This window comes from Oxyura jamaicensis, chromosome 2 (assembly GCF_011077185.1).
Source record: "Oxyura jamaicensis isolate SHBP4307 breed ruddy duck chromosome 2, BPBGC_Ojam_1.0, whole genome shotgun sequence".
Classification (NCBI taxonomy): domain Eukaryota; kingdom Metazoa; phylum Chordata; class Aves; order Anseriformes; family Anatidae; genus Oxyura; species Oxyura jamaicensis.
The window spans coordinates 106,116,691-106,139,573 of record NC_048894.1 but is presented as its reverse complement, the minus strand read 5'-3'; the positions used below and the strand labels follow the sequence as shown (position 1 = coordinate 106,139,573).

Here is a 22,883-nt window from a genome sequence, read left to right as displayed (position 1 = left end):
ATATATATTATATATAATTCCTTCATAAAGATTTTTTTCCTTTATTTACCATTATTTTCATTTAAATGCCTCGTAACTATCCAAGTGAAATTAATACATATCCTTTACTTGTACCGTAGCTGTTCCTGTACTAAACTATAAAAAGTTCCAGTTTAATTCACAATTGGTAATAATTGAGTTTGACACTGAAAATGTGTTCCCAGGGAAATATGAAATGTGCTAAAACCAGCATATTTTAATCTGTAGCTGAAACATTTAATATGTTATTCCTAGATGCAATATATTTTTACTGAAAGGGCAAGGAAGGATCTCTTAAGCCTTTTTTTCTCCCTTAACTGGTCAACGTTAAGTAGTTTGCTCATATATAAGACTAATCCAGTAAGAACACACATCCTCTCTACCTTCCACCCACCCTTCCGCTCCATATCGCACATTTCTAGGAATACTGTCATGGAAAAATTTCGTGTCCTTCCTTTTGAAAATTACGTATTTAAGAGCAATCCTAATTTGTGAATAAGACTTTTCAATGTTTTATAAATCAGTCAAGTTAGCTTTTATGTCAGAAGCTGCTTTTAACTTCATTTATTACATTTATTCTGAAAGGAACAATCTAAGCACATAATGAAACCTAAGTGATCCCACAGGAAATATGATCTTGATATTGAAATAATGAATATATTCATTAACATATCAAGAAGATATTATCTTCTTGATATGAAAATAATGTAGGTGACATTGTGTATGAGAAATAAGAACAGGATTTTTTCTACCAGTGCTTCACAGAGATTACTTGTACAGTAGGAAATTCTAAATTCATGTATGTCATTTCTGGAGGAGAAAGACTTGAAGCTTGTTTTCAGGAATGCTGGAATTCAATCAGCTCAAGCTCCTCATATCTACTGTTTGTATCATTACCACTGCTTGAACTCTTTAACGAGAGTAAGAAAATGGGAGAATACCCCATGCCTTTTTTCAAAATACTGTTTTTACTTTCAGGAAATGTAATAGCTTTAGCTTTCAAGAAAAGGGAAATTTATAAATAGGACACTGTACAAGTCATACTTCTTAAAATAATGTTATGTTAAGTTGAAGTTTTCCTTTATATGTTACATAAAGGAATATCATAGTCAAGCAATATAATTTCTGAAGTTCTTTAGTTATATGATTTCATTAACCCACCTATCTGTGCGGAGAAAGTAGAGTAAAGTTTTGGCAAGGGTGCTCCAAATACCATTCCTCTGAGTTTATCCATTGGAGGGGCTTTATTCTGAAGGCCTCCAAATTTTCCATTGCTGCGAATTCTGTCTCCTTCCCTGGTCAGCAAAGTAGGGCAGGATGTAGTTTTTACAACCTACGCAGGCACAAAAAGCGATAGTAAATTAGTAAATTAATGGAAAATCAATTTTTCAGGAATGCTGTTGTGATGCTTTGTACCCTTCAACTACAAAGCAGCTAGTTCTTAATAAGGCCATTTTATGAAATCCTATTTCTTAACTTTTGCTTTCAAGTAATACAATAAATATATTAAACAGTACCACAGAAAAAGGTGAAAAATGAATGAAAAAATGATGAAAATGAGGTAAACTAGATTTTTTGCCTTCTTTTTGGTGCGTCCTCAGATTTTACAACAACTCTAGAGCAAAATTTACATCTGTACTGGAAGAAAGCTGATTATCATCATATACCATGAAGTGATGGAAATACATGTTAGTGTTGGTAAAAAAAAAAAAAAAAGTCAGCACTTTTTTTTTTTTTAATGCATGACATTCAAAGCATCTGAAATCTAAGGGATTTACTTCTGATAGCATGTTCAATAGAAGTTTATGTATATTATCTGCGATGGGTGAGGGTGACTGAAACAAAAGGGGTGACAACCAGACCAAATGAAATGACACAGATCTCATTTTGAGAGATGACTGCATATACAAACTCCTTTTCTTGAACAGATACACATGATCAGTCTCCTGACACTGATCAGTCTAGATCTGACTCTCCTGTCTCTTTTGAGGTAAAAAAATATGATTTTTGATAAAAGAAACACATAGCTGTGCTTATCAGTTGAAAAATGGCAGCTATATATAATGGTAGCTATCATCTTACTTGACGAACAGTGAGGTGGTTATAACATGATGAAAATTAAAATATTTGTAAGTCAATCATCTGTTTTTTCCTGTGACTGTAACCATATTTCTGAAAAGCTCTATGGAAACATTTAAGACATTATTTGTTCTCAAGTTATTAGTAAGCAATAGCCAATAAGAAGGGAATAGAATCAGTGCAGAAGAGCTTATGAGGCACAGTCATAATACATAGAAGGAAACCTGTGCTGCACTGTTAAAATTTAAAAAAGATGGAACAGGCAACCCATTTTAGATGTTACAAAAGGTTTAAATCACTGTTCTCACAGTGTAAATTCTTATGCTTCTGAACAGGGAAAAAAAAAAAAAAAAGCATATGCAGCCCCAAGAGCTTACTGGTTTAATCAGTACAGTTCTAAATCCTTATGCTGAATCAGTATTCAATTGTGACAACCTCATGAGCTGTAACAGAAAGTGCCCAATGTCAGGACTACCACAGACACTCTTGGCTGCTGAAATTTGTCCCATTAAACCAAAATAAAATGGCTCAGAAAAAGGTCTACTAAGTTTCACATCAAGATCTTGGTCATTTTAGTGGGCTTGAAACTTTGTGAGTCACGATCTCACTGCCATCACGATTTCATGATTTGAGGCACAGACTTGTTTCATTACACATTCAGGGACCAGGGAAGTCCAGGAGAGCTTACATTTAACACTAACAGCAAAACTACAAATGTTTGTCTCTAAAAACATGGTTCCATGCTTCATGTCAGCATTCACATAATGGAATTTTTAAAATGGGAGGTAATTTTGTCAGTGCCAATAAAGAAAGATTCCATTCGCTGTTGGGCAACATAATAGACTTATGGACAATAAGCACGCTGTTATAACTGAAGCGTCATTAAACTTAGCAAGTAAGCACTCAGTGTTTATAATGTATTGAATATGTAGCCATGTAATACATTTAAAAGAATATATCAAGAATAACTGAAGCATACCTCTTTTCTGTAATGGTTTGCAGCATCCAAGTTATCTATAATGATGGTATCACCCAAGAGCATCCGAAACACTGGAAAACAGTTTTTTGAGCTGTGAAATTTCTCTACAACAAAATAACTTAAGTTTTGAAAAATGAATTCTGGGGCATCATTTGAGCAATCTGGTCTAATTCCTGCTCATAGCAGGGGAGTTGGAATTAGATGATCTTTAAGGCCTCTTCCAACCCATACCATTCTGTGATTATTACAGCTTTTCAGGTAAGTGCAAGGGAAATAACATATCCATTATCTTTTTCAATGAAATTTTATTCTGAGATAATATAAATATGCAACCTTTTGCTTTCAGTAAAGAATTCATAAAGTAATTTAGTACGTTTAATTGCCTTATGGCATAATTGACTGTATTTTCCACCACAACACTCTCTTGATATGTTATATTTACATTTATAAAGATGCAGATAATAAAAGCCCAAGTCTTCGGAAATTACATAAATGATAACATTTTTAGTCCTCCTTAAATGGAGTTCTTGGTTCCTTAACATTCACTGGATTATTAAGGAAAAAAGCATTCACAGGTTGATCCAACTGATCTGATCTTAAGACCTTCTGCTAATAGAAGACTGTTCTCTACAAAATTTAACTTGATATTGCCTTGCATGAGGTATGTCAAGCTACGCGGTTTCTAAATTTCTCCAGAAAAGTAGTAGCTTATCTGCTAATGGCGGACACAAAGAAGAATTTATAAGTAAAGTCTCTGGCAGCATCCAACGTCCTGAAAATGAACTTTTTTTTTTTTGATAAACATAATTTAAATTAACAATAGACAGGAATATTTTCATAGTGGGAAGCTGTGAAGTGAAACAGAGAACTTATTGAACTAATTACAGATTACAGCTCTTGATATAAAGGAGTAGACCTACTTAATATAAGCAAAGGTTAGAAAGGGCAGAGGGACGCTGGTTCCCTAAACTGAAATCTACATAAAAACTGAAAGCTTACTCTTACTCTAAATATTTAAGCACAACAAATAAAGTTACAGTTTGGTCTGAGTGTATATTAGGAATCTATGCTTTACACATTTTTGAGAGGAGTAAGACTGGAAAAAAAAGTCTAAAAAAATGGCCATTTCTGTAACAAGTAGTTTATCAGTAAAACTAATATCATGGTGGTGAGCTTCTGCTTGCATGCAGTAATTATACAGTGGTCATTGCTGAAATTTTCACAGTTGTCTGCAAGTACTTCATACTGACTGTCGTCCCCGTTACACCTGCAGACCTCATAAAGAATGTACACTGGTATTTGCAAACATCCTAATGAAAATTACTGAGTTTTGATTTGTGATTTTTCTCCATCTCATCTATTAAAAAAGAAAACAATTACTAACAGTTTCTTTAATAGCATTTACCTGTTTGACAGTGCTCTACATTATCTGGAAATGTTAACAGATCTCTGGCAAACACAGGATTTCCAACAGGTTTGAAGCAGATTTGACCATTTCTTAAGTGAGGTAAAGGCCTAGTTAAAAAAAGGGAAAAGTGAGGGAGAAGAAAATAAATAAAAAAATAAATTTAAAAAATTGTCCTTATTTCATCATTGCTTCTGAAAATCTAGTCAGCAATCTAAGACATAACTGAATGCACTTTAACACTTCCGTATTAGGAGATAAATGATCCCAACATTAAGATACCATTTAAATTAAGGATGTTTGGGTGGAACACTGATTTTTAATGACACGTGTATCCAACAATTTCATGTGATTAATTTTATGGGCAAGTTTTTTAAAAATACAATTGAGAATTTGGACCTTGTAAATATTGTATTAAATAAAGAGTTTAGCTAATTAAATATATAAAGCTAGGATTTCAGCTAACATTTCAAGTGACATCACTATTCTTAATATTACAAAGTTGGAAATTTTTAGACTTTGAATATTTAGTAAGAGTGAAATTTAAAAAGAAGCTAGAGAAAAAATATTATATACATATTAAAAGTATGTTATACAAATGCAGAAGTTTAATTGTTTTTCTCTCTACCTGTTCCAATCAGGGAGCGTTCTCTTGTAAATAGAATCAAGGGGTAACACTTGTTGTCGACCTTGAGTTTCATCAAAAATACTGCGAGCTGCTTCAGTAGTCAATGTGACTACACAGTCCATGTCGCTGGCCAAATGCCAAGAGATAACTTTTGCTGCTTCATTATCCTCAATTTGTGCTAAATGTGCAATCTGTGCCACAGAAGTTAGAACAGTCAAAACATAAGCCAAGACCACATCCCCTTTGCATACTAATCACAATCCTACTGCAAATTCAGTCAGACATTTAACTCCCCTGTTGATGGCTCTGTTAGAAGAGCTGGTCATTGGATGGGATGAGAATGCTATCATTTTCTTAACGCTCCTTCTCAAGAATTACTAGAATATTCAGTTGGCTAATTTTCACTATCACTTCCTAGAATTAACAAAAGTCATTTGAAGGCTCTATGGGAGAAAACTCACCTTCCCTAAAATATCTTGGTTGCCTTTTGGATAGTTTGGGAGGGTACAAGTTCGCCTTGGCTGTTTCATTACTCCTTCTTGATCCAGCATCTTTTGTTTTATAAGAGAATCCACATACTGAAGCTGAGAATTGAAATTTGAAGTTAGCAACCATTTATCAATGGACCAAGTTGCAGAAACAATTAATTGTTGTCAATCAAGTTCTGAACAAAAGAATGCAGTAATTTGAAACAGACTGTAAGTATACAGGGGGACACTACATATAATCTCAGGGGAGAGGAAAAGGAGACGCTGCAATTATGACTATGAGCTTATTTATTTATTTATTTTGAAGAAAAGCTCTTTTCACAAAGAGCTACTGGAGCTTGAGCTTTCATATAGCCAAAACTGAATAAAATTTTAACCAGCAGGAAGAGGTAACTGTGAATGTACAAGAAGAAACCATTTTAGGAGGGGACTATGCCTGAAAAATTTAGCCAGCAGGAGGAACTTAGGTACTATGATTGGAAAAGCTGTATAATTTAAATTTTACTGATCTGTGATTAATGGCTGTAGCATATTTTTATTTGATCTAAAGATAAGGGATAATTTACCTTTTTTTTTTTTTTTTTTCCCCAAAACATGAGTAGTTTGAAAACTTACTTTTTTAAAAACTTAAAAAACTTACTATTTTAAAGTTTTCTTTAAAATGTAATTGTATCTTTATGGGAAATCAGTAATGGAATACATTGCCTTGAAACTTACAAACCTACTTTTCTATCAGCTTTTGCAGTAGCATATGAAATGCTCTATTCACTGAAAAAGAAGCGTTATCTTTTGATCTACTTATAACAGAATATATCCAATAAATTGATTAACCTTTTAAAAAACATTATTAAAACTAGTACTATCAGTAAGCCACTAGCCTTAACAGAAAGGCAAAAACAAGACTGGAACTTAAAATGACATAGCAGTTACTTTAAGAGATACTGATACTATCAAAAATAAAATAAAATAAAAGATAAAGTTTGGCACTGATCCATACATTTTCCTCATGGTTTAAATTTTCAGGGTTTTGTTAACAGGTACTTGTGTATACACTAGTGTGATTCAATAATGTTATATAATGATGCCAACTTCATATTAAGATTTACATTTGTTTTAAGATGTTATGGAGTTTAGTAAGAAAGAAGCCATACTGTGTTTGTCTGTGGTAATTCAATCTGCTGTTTTTTCAGTTCATTCTTCAGGTGAGTTTCTCTTGTTTCAGCTTCTTTAACCTGACCTGAAACCAATAAAATCAACAGAGAATAAGGATATATCAGAATGCAAGAAATTATTGCAGAATTTTGTCAGCTTTTCAGAATCATGTCACCCACAGTTGATTGTATCTACTCATCAAAATATTAGCACAAAATATCAGGATTTGTCCATTTTAAAAAATTGTGATCTGTCCATCTCATAAACAATTTCAGCAGCTAACATCTCCTTCAGCTTTGAAAACAAATAATTAATCAAGTGAATTGTTTCCTGCTGTCTCTATTCAATTAGTTTTATCTGTATTTGAAAATATTTTTAAACACAAAACATATTAAGTGTTCTCTAATTTACTATCTAGAGATATGCATAATTCTGAAAACATGAAGCAAAACTTTCATGTTTTGGACATGAAATTGTCCCAATTCCTGGATGCAGGAATTTGCATCCATAATGGGAACACACAGTGGGCAAGTTAGAGAAATGTAGACCTGTAATAAAATTAAAATAAAGAGACACAGCTTCTAAATCCAGCATGCATTTACTTTTAGTGATTACTTACAACAAAAAATTCAAAATACATATATTAAAACAAACCTTCTGATCAATAGGCAGGATGATTCAAAATATAGTGCAAAGAAAATGTTTCCTCCTCCTTCTCTCCCATTTCCATAAAAAACTGCTGCCTTCACACTGCTCTACACAATTCCTTTGAATAATGTACATAGGGTGAAGTTTGGGAGAAAAAGTAACATTCTAAAAATGTAAGAATGACTTTTCTGAAAGATTATCTATATTTAATTTCATAAAATAATTTTAGATAACAACTCTTGAATACGTCCATTGTAAAGATAGGAGTGAAAGGCAGTCATGGAAAAACGGGATCAGACTACCAGCTTACATGTTTTATTCCTCCTTTGACAATTCTGACAAAAAAAATACTACCTCAAATCAGGTAGGGTCCATCCAAATAACTAGAGGCTTCTCTGCTAATGCAAAGATATAATCATTCCACTCCCTTCTAATTCATGTATCTCATGACTTCAATGCTGATTTTTCTCCCCTTCCCTATGTCAACAAAATTGTTAAATGGAAAAGAAAAATTTCCAGGAAATAGATTAATATATTTGATTGAACTTACATCTCATTTCTGCTACAAGCTGATTAGTAGTATCAAACCAATTTCTGTAAACACCTATGGACTGAGATAATTGGTCTCTTTCCCTTGTAAGTGTTGCCATCTGTTGCTGCTTCTTGTAATCTACATGAAGAAACATATTTTTAGAAAAAAATACACGAACACAGTTTATTTAAACATCAGCAAAAATCTGTTAGGCCATTACACAGTTTCAAAGTAGTATTATGGACCCAAGCATAGCTGCTTCTAAAGACAAGAAAGCATTTTAAAGCAATTGAAACATACCATTGTAAAACATAAATGACAGACGGTATGGCTCCAAAGGCCTTCTCAAAGCTGGCAGATCTGGCTCAAATACAAGAATATATTCAGTGCTGTCTCTTCCAGGACTGTTTTCAGCCAGCACTAGATTCTAATTTAAAAACAAACAAACAAGCCAACATAAGATTATGTTCACACCTGAGTTAACACACAAAATAAATACAATGTTCAAATATTTAGTCTTATAAAACTACTTAACATGTAACATATATATGATACTCCTACTAGTTTTAAATCAGTTTGGAATGTCCTTTTCTACCCAATAAAAGGAAGTAAAATTTGAAGATTTACCACTAAGTATTTTGTTACTTAAGAATTAAGACTATTTTACCTGTTTATAAAGTCCTACTGTTTTTTTAGCTATGTATTTTGAGAGACATGCTCAGAAAAAAATATTTTCTGCACCATCCCACAGGCGAGATTCTCTCAGATGTACTTTGTACAGCATGTGAACAAATGCAAACATTAAAAAGGAGGACCAAATGCATAAGCACACGGAAGAAAAAGCAATCTATTCCCAGCGCTGACTTAAAGTTACTGCTGTTAACGGAAGTAGACAGCACGTCCCAAATGAATGAAAAATATATATCTAAAAATTGACAAGAACATCCTATTTCTCAGAAGTTTCTTTTATATATACATATAAAACAACAAATAAAACCCTCCTTTCTTTACAAACGCAGGAAATATTATAAAACCATAAAGAATGGTAAACAGAAATAAAATTAGTACAGGTAATATCTAAATGTGCTGTTACTTTGGGAAAGGTATCATGCATAAAATGAATAATGTTTATAATAAAACACATGTTTCCACCTTTAACGTGTAGAAATTGCTACTCAACTGGCCAAATCAAGAGAGGTGGTTGCAGCCTAAAAGAAGAGATAGATATATAACCTTCAAAGATAGTCTTCATGGCTTTCAAAAAATATTTCAGCTACATATTTAGTCAGGATAAGTCTGCAGCAGAAATACCTTTTCCTTTGAAAATTTATGCTAATAGAAATCTAAACATTTTCCTTCATTAAACAAGTTTAGCATTCATGATCCTCAATTTAGGGGCAAACATGTCAGATCATATTACCTTGATGCTAATTGCACATGATTGTAGTCCTAAACAAGATGTGAGACAATTTCAAGGTATGTAAAAAAAAAAAAAACACATTATTTTTCCCATCCCCCTCCATTTACTAGTCATATGAAATGTACATTAAATCACAACCAACAAATCCTTTCTGCATGAGCTTTGTGAGTTGCCTGAAGTCAGAGGACTCAGTGCAAAGCAGACAACTGAAAACTGCCTGAAGAGAAGAGAGATGGGTTTAACTTAAATGGAATTACATCCAAAGGGAAAATGACAAACAGAAGCTACTACTAAAAGCAGTAGGATCTCATCAGATCACAGTAATGAGGCAGCAGAACATCCTGCTACCCACCAAACAAACAAACAAACAAACAAACAAAAAAAACCAGGAATATCTAACTAGAAAGAAAAAGCATCTGCTTATAAAAAACGTCAACCAACTAACACCACCCTGTTCCCCGTTACGCAGGTTCTTAGATGAGACACTGAAGCAAGAGCAGTGTATTTATGCCACAATGGCTCAACAGCAGCAGGTTACTTGTATATGGAGATAAGAAATTGCTGATTTCTGTATCAATAAGGATTCAAAAAATATCCTGTAATTTTCTCTGAACTGGTGGAGTCCACTGTATAAGGTTGTTATTCCCCTCACCAGTAAGAAGTTATAAAAAATCTGTTTAAATTTCTACCATAGATATAATAGATGCAAAATTTGTGGAGAAAAGCATTATTTTATTAGATCAGTGGTTACAGCAATCCCACTACCTATACTAGTGCATTTTTTCCCACTCCAGCTGTCCCAGAAATATGTGTTCACAGAAAACTTTTCTCTGTCTCTGAAACATACGCAGCAATCCTTAAAAATATATATAGAAGAATGGAATTGCTTTGAGAATTGCTTAGAGAAAAAGGTAACCAGCACGTGGTTGAGGACATGGAGGCCTTCATCAGAGAAACAGAAGAATCCTGGGGAAGCAAGGAGTGGGAGGGACAAGCAGATAATTTACAGAATTTCACAGAATTTTCTAGGTTGGAAGAGACCTCAAGATCATCAAGTCCAACCTCTGACCTAACACTAACAGTCCCCACTAAACCACATCCCTAATTTATTACTCTTGAAACACACTTGAGGTACAAGTGAAACTCAGAATCAACTAAAACATTAATTTTATATGATGCCTCCATTCAGCTCATGGTTCTTATTTTTTTCTAGACTTTTTTCTATATATATATTTATCACTTTTCCTTACAGATCAAAGTAGACGTGTTTGATCAACTTGTTCAGTGAAAAGTGTTTGCCCATACTAACTAGATGTTTCTGTCCGTGTTTACCCACATTAACTAGCTATTTCTGTCCTTGATTGTTATCAGCAGACAATTAATTATGCTGTATCACTAAGTTTCATCTACAAAGTTTCACAAAAACAGTTGATGTACTGAATATAATCAAGATGAAGAAATTTGTATGTAGGATCTGTAGATTAGATTCTACTGGGGTTTTATTGTGTTGATTTCCAAGATATAATGGGAGGTTTTGTATTTGTTGCTAAGGCAGTCTGCCTCCAAGCCAATCTGCTGGGAAGTTGCTCCCAATGAACAAGGTAGAAAAAGCGATTGAGAAAATTTCTTTAAAAAGTTAGATTTTCCTTCAGTATGCCTTCAAACTGTTTCAAAATTTCCTAGGGCTACAGGCTGGTAAAACATATAACAACCAGAGGAGCCAAAGAAAGTAGAGGTACATTTTTGCTCTAAAATTCTTATACGATACTTCAGTTACCTAAAAAAAAAAAAAAAGGCAAACCTATATGTACCAATTTTACCATGTGAATAGTCCTATTGACTAACATTTTCTGTAAGCTGTGATCATTGTACTCAAAGCAAATGTGTGGCTCCATACTAAATTTGTTCTGATCCATTTTAAACAGTTTCTGATCTGTTTTGAACAGTTTCTGATTTTGTGCACAAGCATGTTTTAACTTGTGTCTTTTATGTTATACTTTGTAACAACTGTTATAATTCATAGGTTTTCAAAAATTCAATCTGTATTTAACAAATTAAGTGACTGGGATGGCATGACTACAGTGTACGGTACTTTCAGTGGTAGAAAAAAGCTCTTTAATCTAGCAAAAAGCATGCAACAAGACAGACACTACACAGACTCAAACTGAAATAACGCATTTTTAACAGTCAAGGTCACTAATTACTAAAATCAAGTGGAAAATGAAGTGGTAAAGTTTTATTTTTCATTCTTCAAGTGAGAATAGGATGCCTTTCTGCAAAGTATATACAAGACCAGTTAGGTCGACAAAATATAAAGAGAATTAGGTAAAATTTACATATACATGGGGAGGTCAGATTAAATAATCCTAAAATGTTAAAACTGGAGAGTATTACTAAAAAAAAAATAAAAAAAATACTACTAATAGTAAATATTGAATTCCAAAATGGTGAAGTGTTATTTACATATGAAATTTAAATGAAGACTTAACCTGGATCATCCTACATGTCATAGACCCTAATAAAGTTTTTGAATGTAAACTTCCCTCAGTTTGCAAGAATAATCGCTTTAAAGAATTACTCCTTTACATTTTCTGAGAATCAGCAACCAACTAGCAAAGAAATAATTTAACTACATATCATTAAGATATGCTATGCTACAATATATGCTAAGCCTCCACAAACCATCGCTAGGTGTAAGATCAACTCTGAAACTGTAGAAGAATGTGCTGTAGATCTGTTGCTCATGGAACTGAGTATTTCAGTCACACTTACAATTTCAGCTGATCCCCTGTCAAATGGGAATTCAACTGCACTGACTTTCCCTTGAAACTGTGGAATTTCTGTATCATCTTCACTGGGGCTCTTAATTTTTGCTATTATTCTGCCAACTAAGTCAATTCCAGTGCGGTTGTTGTATTCATCCTGTAAGTGAAACAGACAGAAAAGTTAAGTTTGGAAAATGAGCAGGAACTAAAATAAGTCATTTATACAATCAACTAGGTTGAAAAGACCTTCAAGATCATAAAGTCCAAGCATCAACCTGACCTACAGAGTCCCATCATTAAACTATTTCCATTAGTGCCATGTCCACACCTCTCTTAAATACCTCTAAGGATGAGGACTCCATCACCTCTCTGGGCAGCTTGTTCCAATGTTTAACCAACCTCTCCTTGAAGAAATTCTTTCTAATGTCCAATCTAAACCTCCCCTTGACAACTTGAGATTGCTTCCTTTCATCCTAAGAGACCTACATCTTCCTTGCTGCAATCTCCTTTCATGTAGCTGTAGAGAGCAATGAGGTTCCTCTTCTCCACACTAAACAACCCCAGCTCTCTCAGCTGCTCCTAAGTCTTGTTTTCTAGTCCCTTCACCAGCTTTGTAGCTCTTGTCTACACACATTCGATCAACTCGATATCCTTGCAGCGAAGGGCCACAAACTGAACACTGTACTTGAGGTGCAGTCTCACCAGTGCCACATACAAAGGGGACAATTACTTCCCTAGGCTTGCTAGCCACACTACTTCTGATGTAGGCCAGGACACCATCGGCCTTCTTGACCACTGCTGTCTCACGTTCAGCTGGCTGTCTACCAGCACCCCACATACTTTTCGTACTTTGAACCCTGCCAGCCATCTCTTCACCCAGTGAACTGTACACCTGTCCAAGCCATAAGCAGCCAGTTTCTCCAGGAAAATACCATGGGAGACAGTGTCAAGTGCTTTATTAAAATTGAGGTAGATGACATTCACAGCCTTTCCCTCTTCTACTAAGCAGATCATCTTGTAATACAGTTGATCATGTTAGTCAGGCAGGACCTGCCCATACTGGCTACTACTGATCAGTTGATTGTCCCATATATGCTGTGTGATGGCACTGAAGGTGCCCCATAACCTTCCCCAGGACCAAGGTCAGACTGACAGGCCTGTAATTCCCTGGATCCACCTTCCTGTCCTTCTTGTAGATTGGAGTTACATTCACTAACCTCTAGGTAAATGTGACCTCCCTGGTTACTACCGACAGATTATTAAAAGTGACTTGGTGAGTATTTCTGCCAGCTTCTTCAGGACCCTTGGATGAATCCCATTCAGTCCCATAAATTCATGAATATTCAAAACAGTGAGGAGGCCACTTAGAGCTTTCCATTGGATTATAGTGGCTTCATCTTGCTCCCTGTCACCATCTTCCAACTCAGGGGGCTGGGTACCCTAGGAACAACTGTCCTTACCAATACAGACTGAGGCAATAAAGTACCTCAGCCTTATCCTCATCTTTCATCACTTCATCACATTTCATCTCACATCCAATAAAGGATGGAGGCTCTCCTTAATCCTCCTGTGCTGTTGCTGTACTTATAAAGACATTTTGTAATTCTTTTACTACACTAGCCAAATTGAGTTCTAGTTGGGCTTTGGTAGCTTGTCAACAGCTCTACAGTCCTCCAGAATTGCCTGTCCCTCTCCCAGATCTCCTAAATTCCTTTTCTCTTCCCAAGTTCCTGAAGAAGCTCTCTGTTCTCAGCTGGCTGGTCTTCTCCCCTGCCAGCTCAACTTTTGGTGAACTGGGATGGCCTGCTCCTGCACCTTTAAGATTTCATTCTTGAAGAAGGTCCAGCCTTCTGAGACTCCTTCATGTTTCAGAATCACCTCCTAATGGACTATCAACCAGGTCTCTAACTAGGCCAAAGTCTGCCCTCTGGAAATCCAAGGTGGCAGTTCTGCTAACCACCTTCTTTGCTTCACCACCTATCATTTCATTATCGCTGTGCCCAAGGCAGCCTCCAACCACCACATCACCCACAAGCCCTTCCCTGTTTGCAAACAACAGGTCAAGTGCTAGTGATTGTGAGACCTCTCCTAGCTGTCTGCAGAGTATTTAATCTACCTCTTCATCCAGTTTGGGTGGTCTATAACAGACACTCATCATAGTATCAGCTTTATCGGCCTTTCCCCTGGCTCTTACTCAGAGACACTCAACCTTTTCATTGCCATTGCCTAACTCAATGCAGCCAAGGCATTCCTTCGTGTACAGGACTTCCTCACCTCTGCTCCTTTCCTGCCTCTCTCTCCTGTAGAGCCTGCAACTATTTATCAGAACACTCCAGGCATGTAAGTTGTGCCACAATGTCTCACTGAGGCCAATGATACAGCCTTGAGACTTAATTAAAACTTCCAGTTCCCCTTATATTGGGTGTACATGCAAGGTTCTGGCAGCAGAGGGGCTGCATAAAGGCTCCTGTGATGTTGAGGCCAGGGCTGCCCCATGCCAGACTCAGTTGCATCCAATTGTGTCCAACGGCCCCACTGCAGGCCAGAGAAGGAAGGGGAGGAAGTGGTCCCAGTGCTAGAGCTGAAGTTCCCCTGCAGCCTGTGGAGAGATCACACAGGAGGAGGTATTTCCCTGAAGCCTGTGAAGAGGAGCATGGTAGAGCAGGTATCCACACTGCAGCCGGTGGAGGACACTACACCAGAGCAGATGTCTATGCGGAAGAGCGGCCCTTGGAGAGCCTACACAGGAGCAGATTTTTCCTGAAGGGCTGCAGCCTATGGAGGACCCACACTGGAGCAGCAGAACAGAGTGAGGAGGAAGGAGCGACGGGGAGGAGCTGTGATGGACTGACTGTAACCCCCATTCCCCAACCCCATGCCCCTCTAGGAAGGGAGACAGAAGAGTCAGGAGTGAAGCTGAGCCTGGGAGAGGGCAGATGAGAAGGTGTTTTAATTGTTTTGTCTTTGTTTCTCACTACCCAGACCTATCCTAACTGGCAATAAATTGATTTTCCCCAGGTTGAGCCTGTTTTGCCAGTGATGGTAACTGGTAAGCAATCTCCAGACGAATGTTTGATGTTCAGGAAACCTGATTTTTTATTATGGAAGATTCCATGAGAAACTGTCTCCTGGAACAAAAATAATATATACAGTAGAAGTTCCTTTCCAGGGTTTTCCCACTAGAATTTGTAATTTTTTTTTCCCTGCAGCAAGAAATGGGCGTCAATTGAGATTGAAGGATACCTGACTTGTTGTCAGGTATCCTTCTTGTGCTGGGGGCCCCAGACCTGGATGCAAGACTCTTTCTAGGTGTGGTTCTCATGAGAGCAGAGTAGAGGGCCAGAATCACCTCCCTCAACCTGCTGGTCACACATTTTTTGATGCAGCCCAGGATATGATTCACTTTCTGGGCTGCAAGCACACACTGTCAACTCAATTCAATTTTTTCATCCACCAGTACCCCTCAAGTCTTTCTCTGCAAGCCTGCTCTCAATCCATTCATCCCCCAGTCCATACCGATATTTGGGACTGCCCCAAACCAGGAGCAGGACCTTGTACTTGACCTTGTTGAACTTCATGAAGCTTGCATGTGCCTAGCTCTCAATCCCGTCAAGGTCCCTGTGGATGGCATCCCTTCCCTCCGAAATGTCAACTTCGGCTTGGCATTGCCTGCAAACCTACTGAGGATATATTCAATGCCACTGTCTATGTCACTGATAAAGATATTAAACAGTATCAGTACCAATACACACTCCTGAAGGACACCACTCATCACTGGACATTGAGATACTTGACCACAACTCTTTGCATGCAGCAATCTAGGCAATTTCTTATCCACTGAATAGTCCACCCTTCAAATCCATCTGTCTCCAATTTTGAGACAAGGATGTTGTGTGGGACTGTATTAAAGGTCTTACAGAAGTCCAGTTAGATGACATCAGTTGCTTTTCCTTTGTCCACTGATGAAGTCACTCCACCACAGAAGGCCACTAGATTGGTCAGGCACAATTTGCTCTTTGTGAAGCCATGCTGGCTGTCTCAAATCCCCTCCATGTCTTCCATAATGCCTTAACACAGCTTCAAGGAGGATCTGTTCCATGATCTTCAGGGACACAGAGGTGAGGCTGACTGATCTGTAGCTCCCAGTGTTTTCCTTTCAGTCCTTTTTAAAAATGGGTGTTATGCTTCCCTTTTTTCAGTTACTGGGGACTTCACCTGACTGCCATGACCTTTCAAATACAATGGCGAGTGGTTTGGCAACTACATCAGCCAGTTCTCTCAGGGCCTTGGAGCATCTCATGGAGCCCCATAGACTTCTGTATAGTCAGGTTCATGAGGTAGTCTCAAACCTGATCTTCACTCACAGAGGAAGGGGCTTTGCTACTTGACTCCATGCCTTAAGGTTCAGGACCTGAGGGACTTCAGGTATGTGGGAAGAGTGAAGCCAGTGAAGACTGAGGCAAAAAAAAAAATGAGTACCTCAGCCTTCTCCATGTCTGCTGTCACCAGATTAAGAAGTTTCAAAAATATTTTTGTTTAAATCTATGAAAACTATTTTTAGATTTGTTTTCAACTGTTCAAAATACACTAAACATTTAATGGCTTTAACCATATTCATTTATATATTAAAACGTAAGATAATAGCAATGCCTTACAGCAAAACACATTTTTAGCAGTCACATTTCTCTAATTATGATTTTGTATTAAAGTATAGTTACCATTACATGGAGGTGTAAATCCTTGACCAGTGTACGGCTAGTAACAGTTCGAACATTGGAAACGGCTGGAGTAGCTGGTAAAGAATCAGGTAACAAGCGTACTGGGTCGTTAGGTACAACTTCAACTACAATCTATCAGAAAAGGGAAAAAGAATAACATAAAACAAAACAAATAAAAGTCTGATATAATTCACAATTCACCTGCACACATTACTTGCTAAAAATATACTGATGCAAATGCACATGAAATTTACTGACAGAAATAAATTTAGGATGACCATAAAGCAGCCATACTAGGTTAAAAATTATGGAGTTTTGTTATTTCTGATTACTTATAAAAGCTAATGAATTTTTGTTTTGATAATCAGTTTAATATCAATCACTATTTCAAAATATGTATTTTTTTTCCCCGCATAACTCACAACTGAAAGTATTTGCATTCTAAATTTACAAAGTATCACAGTATTTCTCCCAGATCTGTATTACATGTTCTTGGCTATGTGTAATTAATTATACTTTCATACCTGGTCACTGCTGAGCATGTTTGTCTTATCCATTGCAAAAGTAAACTGTATACTGTAAGTGCCCACTCTCTCTGGAATCACTTTATCCCTAAAGTAATCAAAAAACAAAACACAATCAAAACCAAGTAAATACTGAAGTGACAAGTATGCAAGCAACTGAAATTCTGAGTAGTCCTCCTAACTAGATAAGAGTTCTATTAATATATGACAGATTTTAATACTCCTCCATAATGACCTTCAGCAAGAATGCCACAAAAGAACTCTTTTCTTCTAGAATAAGGTTTTTGGACTTGGATGAGGAAAGTTGCCTCCCAGAGTTTTTCTCTACGGGTTGACAGGAAGCTTGTTATGGCCCTATTATTCAGAAGCCTGCCAGTCTACCCTGTTTTTACTTTACATCCAATGAATTGTCATAAAGCTACTGAAACAGAGCACAGAGATATATCTACAACAACAACAACTTCTTTCCAAATTCAATCACTGGGCTTAAGATAATGTAATATCTGAATAGCTGATTCCTTCTGATACTTGGAAAGCATACAAAATTAGGTCATCACCAGTGGCCAAGGTTGAGCACATCGAGACAGAGAAGAGTTTTAATTCTACCTTAGAGTGTTTTGGAGTGCCTACTACTGGCATGGAATCCCTACCATCAAAATATGAAGGGAAGACAGACATCTGCACTTCTGCTCATAGAAGCAGAACTTCACCTAGCAAGGAAGGCAACACAGTATGTGGAAGAATACTGAAGTCTTCCAATGGATACGATGGATAGCAGTGACTTAAAAATACTGAAGAGACCTTTGAGGAGATACAACCACAGCCTCTAACCAAGATTCAGTCATTATTCTAGGAGGATGACTTATGACACTCTTGAATTGGCTAATGAGATTATTGCTTTCAACATACATTTATCTGTTTTGACAGTAAGAGTAAGAGTAAAGAATTTGTGTCTTCTTAATTCGTTTGGAAAAGAGTAAGATGCAAGATTCCCTGGAATGCTTAATTCGTAAAAAGCAAAATCTCAAAGCTTTACCTATCTCTGGAAATGGGCATGACTTTTTGTCTTCCATATAGAAGGGAAACAATTCTACCTTCTTTTCTGCATTTTATCTGGGTTAAGACTTACAGTAATAATGAGTTGTAAACCATCTGCTAAGGATCTTGGTGTGGCTGAACACCATCTAACTAGGCATAAGCTTTAGAAAAAGAATCAATTGCACTGTTGTTAAGAAAGCTTCATCCAAGTTGAAAGGGGCACCCCTATTATTGATCTAGCATCCAGCAGACAATAACCCATCATTGACTATGCCAAGGACATAAAAACTAGAGAGAAACCAGGTGGTAGACAGTGATGCCACAGGCACTGTTAGCAGTGAACAATATGCACTTTCCTAAAATTGCTGCTAATGAGAACTGTCTATCTACTACTAGTTTTCTCAAATCTTTCAGAAAGGTAGAGAGTTTTAATTCTGGACATTTGTAGCTAACTAGTAATCTAAGGGAGTGATGTCAAGATTTTTTAAATTCCATATCCAGCTCTGTGTGGCTTAATTTATATCACGTCTATCTACTATATGCTTCCTCTGTGAGAAGCACTATGTAGGTGAATGTGATATGTATTTCTTTTCTGGAGGTACAAACACGCAACACAAAGCGTCTTGTTTTGATAATGCTTTGAGGGTTTCATGTGTTTGAACTACACCCATTACTAAGCATTTCTCAGAATGAGCAGGGTCAGAAATGCACCTTATGCTTGGCATAAATTTTTCCTTGTCTTTTCTCAGATTAAACAAGTGTCACATACATCTTGGGAAGAATACAATCTTCACACTCATCACAACACACTAATCTCTTTTAACATTTCATAGCATTGCATTGTACTAATTCTTTAACAGATTGTTATAAAAAACTAACACTGTATTTTGTACAGTAATTGGCATCAGTAATTATAAAATAAATTCTGCTCTACCTGAAATAAAAGAAGCCATCTTCCTTGTCATCCTTCACTTTACTACAGCTAAACGTCGTAACCTGAAAAGATGAAAAAAATTTAACATAACATACTTTAAAGTACCTTACTTGTAATATGTTGTCAAGTCTTAATAATTTGTAATACTGATAGCATATAGTAATTCGATGAGATCACCTACAATTTAGATGCGAGTTTCATATTTTTAATCCTGGGACTCTTTGCAAACAAGTGCGTCAAGTTTTAATAATCTCCCTGCTATCACTTAGCTTCTGCAGAGCAGTAGCATTTGTGTACTTATTATAGTATTGACAATTGAATAGTCCAACAAGTTTTAATAGGACAGATTGTTAAAAAAATATATGATTGATATGATTGATATGTATTGCTAGTTATGTAAAATCTAGAACAGGATACTCATCTAAGTCAAATACAGGAAAGGCCCCCACTACAAAAATGTTTGTCGTATGCTAACATTTTGATATCCATGTTGAAAACGTGTTTTGATGACTTACATCAATTGGTATTCTAGTTCCGCTACCCTGTCCTTCCCACATTTTCATAGAAATACGTGCTGGATTAATATTTTTGATAATGTTGTCATCTTCAGAAAGAACACTAACCATAAAATCTGCAAAATGAAAGAAAGCAATTTTTCAGGATTATTTTTTATTCAAAATTAAGATGACAAATCTTGATGAATTTCTTGTTCTCTTTCCTTCCTGGCAGAAAAACACACAAACCCTACATTTCAAACAGAATCCAAACAACAAAAAATATGAAACTAGGCATGGAAATACTTCTCTCCCCAGACCTGTAACTAGATCAGGTAACAATCCTTAAACAGGAAAAAAACCCACCTACTTTATCCAATGACTGCTTAAAAAAAAACAAACTAAAAATTCAAGTCTGCCTTTCCCAGGTCATTGTCCTTAACAAAAGCAAACCAGATTGTTTCTTGCTCTCAGGAAAGAACAATCACTAAGCTAGATAAGTAGTCAATTTCTTCCTCCAAGGACAGGAAATCCAGATCTCCCCCTTCCTTCACAAGTGCTTTAGCCATCGAACTGATGGATAAAAAGGCACAGTAGTTGGTAAGAGACTGTACCAAGATAACTATAATTTTATATATCTATTAGCCACATTGTAATAAAAAAGACAGGCTATGAACCTTAATCTTAGTTTTGCTACTTCTTACTGCCTAGTACCATAGACTTTAAATCTGTTAGAACTATATGGATGTTTCACTCCTCCATTTGCTATTGACTGTTTCTGTGGTCAAAATACTGGCAGTTTTAAATCCCAATCTGAAAAATTTAGCTTTCCGTATACATTCCACAGAAAAGTTAGAAGTCTGAAGGAAATGAAAACCAAACGAGATTTGAAAAAAAAAAAAAAAAAAAAAGCTACCTTCCTCTAGTTGAAAATGTGAACTGAACACTTTGACACTATGGCTATGGGGAGCTTTCAAGCATATAACTGAAGGTGCATTTTTCAAGTAGAAATGAAATTTGCACTTTAAGGAAGGATTGTGCTTAGATGTGCATAAAAAAAATCATGCATGATTTCCTCCAAGATTACAGTTCCTGCTCCCTGATGTACCTGAATTCTACAGTAAATCTAATTTAGGATGCTAATTAAATATCAAACTGTTAATAAGGATTTTACTATCTAATTTTATAATCAAAATTTAATATCACATTGTATAATTTTGTCTCCTAAAGTTATCTTTTACTCCTCTTCTCTCAAAATCTGGCTTATTTATACAGTATACGCTACATTTGAAAAATATTTTTTTAATATTATTAATGGTAACTTCTCTATTATACTTAAATCTTCAAGTACTGTAGATTCAGGGAAATTTGAAAAGCACACTCTTCCATGTTGTCCATAAAGTGGAAGTCTCTTTCATGGTAGCTTCAATTTCCCTTATAACAATGAAAGACATAAGAAGCAAGCATGGCAGTTATCTTCACTCACATGCTTCTCTTTTTTATTGTCCCATGAAAGTAGCCAACTTACAAGTACACTAACCTCTGCTTACAGCTAAAGTTTTAGATGTAGAAATATATTAGTAGCAAAACACTTGATCTCCTTGGAGAGAAGGAAAGAGTGGGAAACAGAAGTTACAAGTCTGCATGTGCCCAGAAAAATTACACAACACACACACATATACATAAAATGCACTATATATAGAAATAAATAATAAAATGATAAAATGATAAAAAATAAAATGGAAATAATTAAGAACTATTAGTACAAGCAGAGAAAATCAAGGGACTTTGGGAAACAGGCAGATAAGGGGCCATAAAATCTGCCCTCTAGCTGTCTTGTTCTGAGCTGCAAACTAAAGCTTTAAACCTAGGATAGTTGGTCACTTCAGAACACTTCAATGCAAGGAGATGGCTATGGTGAAAAGTAAAAACAAAAATGCCTCAAATTCATACTCAGAAGCAAAGCTATGCTTCCTCACTTGATTCAACAGAATCAGGGCAATGCTATCTATATAATACTACCATTTTATAGTAATATACATTAAAGTACAGCAGTCTATTCGTCACCAATTATTATACACTCAGGACACAGGTATTAAATGTACATGAATGTGGTGGTTAAGATTAATGTATTCTTTAAAAATTGAAAATATTTCATTTTTCTTTGTTCTGTAGTATAAGGAAAAAAACAGTGAGAGGATGCTTACTCATTAGGCGAAACTAAAACACTTTGTGAATTTAGTCAAGATAATTTCTGCATAAAGAATATTTTAAAGAATAAAAACCTTGTTCCATAAAAAAAAAAACAACAAAAAACAGCTGATCGAGTTATGACAGTATAATTATTACCCTTGATTACCAACCTTCTTTAGTCATATCAGCAGCACGGACATAATTTAAATAATTATAGTAAAAACATCATTGTTCTGAAAAACATGTGCTTACAATGGTATAAAAGATGCGTAGCATGAGTTTGTTTTAGTTTCTGAACTCATAAAATGAAAATCTCATTTATTTTTATGCCTGCTGTCAATTAAAAACAGCTTTTGCATCAATTGATTCCTGTTTTGCACCTCCATTTTTAAGAAAAGCAATGAATATCATTCAGTGTAGGTAATTAGTTAGTATTTACTTCTTCAAAGAGGTATAACACTCATCTACTGAAGATTCAGATGTGATACACTTGCACACTTTCCCAAGGATGGGATCAAATGGAAAATTATTAGTTTGGAAACTACTTTACCCTAATTTTCAGAACACTGACAAATATTTAATCTAACTTCTCACTGCAAAATTTGAGGCTTCATCACTTGGCTCAGAAGCCTAAAGCAGGCTTCCCCAATATAGAGTGTTTTTTGTTCTTATAATTCCAGTAAACTGTAAAAAAAAAAAAAAAAAAAAAAAAAAATTTTTTTTTTTTGCCTTCCTTAATATGGTATAATATTTTAAACAACAGAATCTACTTTCTTTCTTTTCTTTCTTTTGTCTAAAGGTATTTAGAGAGGACTTCAGCTTTCTGAATAACATCTTTGTCTTTCATATTGCAAACTGAGTTATTGCA

The 22,883-nt window shown here is 35.8% G+C and overlaps 1 protein-coding gene across 1 annotated transcript in view; it reads right to left on the bottom strand.

Annotated features, from left to right (window-relative positions):
• The window catches only part of SMCHD1 (structural maintenance of chromosomes flexible hinge domain containing 1), an 84,458-nt gene that overhangs the window by 3,771 nt on the left and 57,804 nt on the right, over positions 1-22,883 (bottom strand). The window contains exons 34-46 of the mRNA XM_035317209.1: positions 19,844-19,959; positions 19,329-19,390; positions 17,357-17,444; positions 16,833-16,964; positions 12,122-12,271; positions 8,230-8,356; positions 7,948-8,067; positions 6,749-6,834; positions 5,571-5,693; positions 5,110-5,300; positions 4,482-4,591; positions 3,077-3,147; positions 1,180-1,351 (exon numbers count right to left, since the gene is read on the bottom strand). Of these exons, the coding sequence (XP_035173100.1) occupies positions 1,180-1,351; positions 3,077-3,147; positions 4,482-4,591; positions 5,110-5,300; positions 5,571-5,693; positions 6,749-6,834; positions 7,948-8,067; positions 8,230-8,356; positions 12,122-12,271; positions 16,833-16,964; positions 17,357-17,444; positions 19,329-19,390; positions 19,844-19,959 (1,548 nt within the window). The remainder of the gene's footprint in view (positions 1-1,179; positions 1,352-3,076; positions 3,148-4,481; positions 4,592-5,109; positions 5,301-5,570; positions 5,694-6,748; positions 6,835-7,947; positions 8,068-8,229; positions 8,357-12,121; positions 12,272-16,832; positions 16,965-17,356; positions 17,445-19,328; positions 19,391-19,843; positions 19,960-22,883) is intronic.